The sequence below is a fragment of the Diceros bicornis genome, chromosome 31 (assembly GCF_020826845.1).
Source record: "Diceros bicornis minor isolate mBicDic1 chromosome 31, mDicBic1.mat.cur, whole genome shotgun sequence".
Lineage (NCBI taxonomy): Eukaryota > Metazoa > Chordata > Mammalia > Perissodactyla > Rhinocerotidae > Diceros > Diceros bicornis.
The window spans coordinates 8474794-8480000 of NC_080770.1; the positions used below are offsets into that span (position 1 = coordinate 8474794).

At 63.5% G+C, this 5207-nt stretch overlaps 1 protein-coding gene across 3 annotated transcripts in view; it reads right to left on the bottom strand.

Annotated features, from left to right (window-relative positions):
* Positions 1-657: 657 nt before the first annotated feature.
* Positions 658-5207, bottom strand: part of SLC22A12 (solute carrier family 22 member 12) — an 8870-nt gene continuing 4320 nt past the window's right edge. For all 3 annotated transcript variants that reach the window (XM_058527369.1, XM_058527368.1, XM_058527367.1), the window contains 6 exons: positions 3627-3750; positions 3360-3475; positions 2371-2585; positions 1738-1846; positions 1290-1493; positions 658-776 (listed from right to left, as the gene is read on the bottom strand). In XM_058527369.1, coding sequence (XP_058383352.1) covers positions 713-776; positions 1290-1493; positions 1738-1846; positions 2371-2585; positions 3360-3475; positions 3627-3750 — 832 coding nt within the window. In that variant the 3' untranslated portion in view covers positions 658-712. The remainder of the gene's footprint in view (positions 777-1289; positions 1494-1737; positions 1847-2370; positions 2586-3359; positions 3476-3626; positions 3751-5207) is intronic.

A 5207-nucleotide genomic window follows, 5' to 3' on the forward strand; every position in this document is an offset into this window, starting at 1 on the left:
CGGCCCCCCGCCCTGGGCAGACCCTGGGAGCTCATCACTGGAGTCAGGGAGGGCCAGTTCCTTTATTCACTGTCTCGTCTCCCTCGCTCCGATGCCCCTCCGGCCCCTTGTGGGAGCTGGGGACACGGGGGAAGCGGACCACCCAACCCTCTGGGACCTCAAAGGCTGGCAGGGGGAGACAGGCGTGTGGCCATGGCCGTCTGGGAGGCTGAGTGAGAGTTTGTCAGGGAGAGAAGGTGGCGGGGGGCATTCCAGGCAGAAGACGTGGCCGGGCAGGAGTGACTGTGTGGCTGGAGTGTGGAGAGGGATGGGGAGGGGCCGGAGCGCCTTTCAGGTGAAGCCGAGTAGGCCGGACGCCATTGCTGGTGCGGAGCACTCGAGGTAGAGCAAGAAGCTGGGGGAGGCTTTGACCACATGTGATGGGAGCCTCCGAGCTTGGGGTCTGGGAGCCGGTCCTTCCCCAAACCTGGTCCCCGCTCCTCTTGCAGCCATGAGGGAGGGTTGGGTGACTGCTCACTCGGCAGCCTCCTGCCAATCAAAGCATCCTTTGCCCTTTCTGTGTTGAAGGCGGCTCCTCAGTCAGTGAGAGAGGCAGGGCTCGGTGGGGGGGCAGCCCCTCGGCCCTCTGGATATCGAGGCTTTGCTCTCCTTCCGCCTTCTGTAGAGGAGAGAAGCCTCTTCCCATGGTTCCATTGCAGGCTACCCAGGAGGCTTAAAACCAGGTGGACTTCAGGACAGAGTGCCGCCGGGTGCTGTGTGTCGCCTTCTTCACTGCCCTGTTCAGGGAAGACACAGAAGGGCTGTGTCTCACAGGGCAGAGCATCCATCCTGAGGACTCAGGAGACGCTGCTGCCCCATTCTCGGAGGCCCAGGCCTGAGCTCCTGCACACACGATGGAGGGGGGTGGGTGGGCAGTGACAGCCCTGATAGACATCTAGGGTCTTTAGGAGTAGAGTCTGGGGCCTGTGAGGACCCCAAACAATGGCCATCACACCCTTGGCCCTCCCCCTTACAAAGGCTACATACCCCCTTCCCCTTGACCTCTCTAGACGGGGAGCTGGGGGTAGCTGGGCCATTTGGGCCTCAAACGGTGGAATGAAGAGCAAGGGACCAAGTCCATACTGTCAGCTGGGAAACCCAGCCCCTAGTCTCCACTCTCCCAAAAATGTGCTCTGTGACTCTGGGCCGATCCTGTCCCTCTCTGAGCCTCTGTGTCTCTCTCTGTCCAGTGACGGGGGTGGGTGGCCAGGCCTGCCCTGTGCTGGTTCTCTGGAGCTGGGTCCACTCACTGGCTCTGCACATCCTGGATGGTGTCGGGCAGTGGCAGGCCCTGGGTCTCCGGCAGCAGGAAGGTGGCCAGGCCACTCAGCACGGACGCCGCCCCGTACAGCAGCAGGGGCAGTGAGGGGCTCTGGACAGCCAGCAGCCGGACCATAGGCCCCAGGATGGCTCCCCCTCGGGCCGCCATCTGGCCTAGGCCCACTGCGGTCATCCTGCCGGCACAGATGCACCTGTGAGGGGCTGCTCTGCCTGCCCACGGCCTTGACCTCCCACTCTGGCCCAGCCCTGCTCTGCCCAGGGAGGAACAGTGAGTCAGGCTGGGCCGGGATGAACCTGGGCAGCCCTGAGACCACACGAAAGATTCACAGCACGAACATCCGGTCTGGGGGAAGGCCACCCCCACCCTCCCCTGCCAGCCCAGGGGTCCCCTCTCCTCGAGTCCAGGCACAGCGTCACCTGAGCACGGTGGGGAAGAGCTCGCCAGTGTAGATGGTGATGCAGGTGAAGGCGGCCCCCAGCCCCCCGAGCCCCAGCACGGCCAGGGCTGAACGCAGAGTCCCCATCTCTGTGGATAGAGATGGGGTTAGCGAGGTTGTTGGCAGGGGCTCCAGCGTCAGAGCAGGGCTCTGTCCAGCCCCCAGGGTGCTCTCTCCCTGCCCTTCCAAATGTCTATGAGTCGCTTCCGCCTGGGTGTCCCCAGACCCCACACATGCACTGTGTCCTAAGTGACCTTATGGCCACATTTCCTGTCTCTCCAATCTGCTCCACACCCAGACACCCAGAGCTGGACCCTGAGAGTCCCCCTTGACCCTCTTCATTTCCCTGTCCTCCACCCTCCCCTTGCAATCCATCAGTGAGTTCTTATTTTATCTCCATGATTTTTCACTATGCCGCCCCCTCCATCCATCCCTGCTCCTGCCCAGCGCCGGCCACCACCATCCCTCCCAGATGCCCCAGCAGCCTCCTTCCTAACTGCTCTAGTCCAGCGCCCTCTGAGGAGGGGGGCCAGGGGTCTCTGTTCCTGGCTCAGGCCCCCCCCAGGTAGGGAGCCTCAGGCCACAGCCACGTGCACCCCTGTCCCCTGCTCACCGTGGGGCACCAGCATGTTGGCCAGGATGCACAGCCCCGTCAGCATCAGGGACACCGCCTGCATGGGCCTGCGGCCCACACGGTTGAGCAGCAGCAGGATGCCGATCTTGACCAAGATATCCACGACCCCAATGAAGACTTGGAGCAGGAAGACGTTGCTGCCTAGGGCCTGCAGGTCCAAGGCCAGGCCATAGAAGGTGAAGCCAAAGCCGAACCTGGCGGGGAGGCAGGGGGAGTCAGGCTGGGGAGCAGGCTGCTCACTTGCTTATTTGTTCTCAGACCCATTTCCACCTTCCTCCTGCTGACTCTGTAGCGGGAGAGGGCGTGTGGTCTCTGTAGACTACATTTCCCAGGTTCCCTTGCCAATGCCACTCCTCATTAGGTTGGGCCAATGGGAGGCACTGGTGAGAGGCTGGAGGCGGGACCAGGGGAGAAGCTGAGGTATTCCTCCCTCCTCCTCTCTGGGTGCCATGTCTGGCAGTGGCTGTGTCCCCTCTTTGGCTCCAGCTTCCACTGAGCAGGCCCTCCCTCTGTGGCTTCGGTGGTCTTAGTCTTTGCTGGGTGACCCTGGCTCCTGGGCTCTGATAAGACCCCTTCCTCCTCTCTGGTCCCTCCAAACTAGGGTGGATGTGCCTTTCTGCCATCGAATTGTCTGATTCCCTCCTCAGCCTATTGCGCTCTTCAGCTCTCCTAGCACCTCTGTTATGAATCCTCCCAATTAATCTCTTCTATTGACTCCCCCTCACCCCCACCTGAGCCTGGGCTGTTCCCTGTCAGGAGCCTGACTGAGAGAGGGGAGGTGCCAGTGCTGCAGGCCTTGTCCTGGAGGTGCTCTCAGGCCAAAGGGACCAACAGAGGGTCAGCAGAGGCCCCCCAGCCGGATGCCAGCCAGAGCCCTGATTCCAGGTTCCCTGGCTGCAGGCAGCCAGAGGGTGGGCCAGAGGTGGAGGCTGGGGCCCAGGTTAGGTGGGGGCTGAAGGGGCATCTACCAGCACAGAGCGGAGACACAGGTCCGGAGGCCCAGTCCAGGCGTGCGGAGCAGGGTGCCCAGGCTGGCAGGAGCCTGGCTCACACTCAGGTCCTCCTGCGTAGCTGACGGCAAGACCTGCAGGGAGGGGCACTGTCGGCACTGGGGACACCAGGCAGGCCCTCATCCTGGGGGGCTGGAGCCCTCGGTCGGTCTCCCAGGGGCCCTGTGCAGGGGCAGGAGAGGGTTTGAGGGTCGAGCCCTGGGGGAAGGCCCGGCCCCGCCTCACCTCGATGGTCAGTGCGTCTCCTGCTGCCCTCTTCCCGTTGATGGCAGCCACCCTCTGCAGCTCCCGCAGGCCCCACTGCAGCCTGCCCGTGATGAGGAGCCATCGTGCAGACTCAGCCAGCCACCTGGGGTGGGGAGACGGAGGAAAGTGGGAGGGAGTCACTGCCTGGCCTGCTTGAGCCTCACTGCCCCTCTGTCCCCCTCTGTCCAAGGGGGTGGCCTCACTATTGCCCACAGGCCCCAGGCTCAGGTGGCTGAGGTCAGTGGGCGGGCAGTGAGGGGCACTGTGGCGTGTGGCAGCCACGCCATCTCAGACGCCTTCCTTCCCCAGAGGCCACCCTTTCTGCCTCCTCCCTCCCCCTCCCTTGGGTGGGGGTTGGGGATCTCTGTTCTTTCCTTCCCGCCTCCCTCCCAACCCCATGGCTCTTCCCCTGCCTCACCCAGGAAGCAGGCCTGGGTGGGCCTGTGTGTAGTAAGGACCCCACAGTGGCTACAGGACCACAGTCCCAAGCCCACAACAGGCTACCAGCCCGCCAGAGTCCCCCATTGTGCAGCACCTCCCCCATGTCACCCAGCCCTCCTGTTCACCCCCATGGCTGCACCTTCCTGCGGAGCTGGCTCCTCCCCGGTGCCCCTCCCTGTAAACAGCTTCACACCCACCAGGGGCTCAGGCCTGGAGCGGGGTCTTGGATCCTGACATCACCAGCCCCCCTAACCTGTACTCAGTCGGTCATCAATTCCTGTCACCTCGGGCACCCCTTGCATCCGACCGGCCCCACTGCTCTTGCCTGGCTTTTGGCCCTTTCGCCAGGACAAGAGCTGCCACCTCCTGTATGCCAGTCAGCCCCACGCATCCCAGCTCCTCCTCCCCGCGGCAGGACCCTGCCCCTAACACTAAGCTGGCTCCCACGGCCCTCAGCCTCGAGCTCAGACCCCCTGCTCTGTCTGGCCAAGCCACTGAGCCCCCTGTAGTGTCCACCACCCTGTGCTGGCTCCTGCCTCCACGCCTTTGCTCACGCAGGTCCCCCAGCCAGACATGCCTTCCCCTGTGAGCAGCAGCCAGGGGCCAGGCCACCTGCTCCACACCCACTGGGGCCCTCAGGTCCTCTGGGGTTTGCAGAACAGGGGAGAGAAGGGGGACTCAAGGTGCACATTAGAGGAAGAGCTGACAAGACCCCACGACCTGCTGGACTTGGGGTGAGGGAGAGGGAGGTGTCATGGCAACTCTGACTCCAGTGCCTGGTGGGTGGGGGGCTGCTATCAATGTTGAGGAAACCTTGGGAAGGAGCGGGTGTGGTGCCGAGACACCAGTAATGGAGATGTCACCCAGACGGTTGGAAACACGAGGCAGGAGGCGGGGGAGAGGCAGGACTGAAGAGGCGATTGGGGGCTGCAGCATTTGGAGGGAGTCAGAGCCGGGGGCACAGGTGAGGTTGTCTGGGGAGGGAGCATCGATGGTGCCCGCCACGTGCTGTAGGGGCCAAGCAAGGTGAGAGCAGAGCGATGGCGACAGGATCATCATGGGTGGGTGAAGCCCAATTGGGATGGGTTCCAGGAGACTGGGAGGGAGGAAGTGGGGATG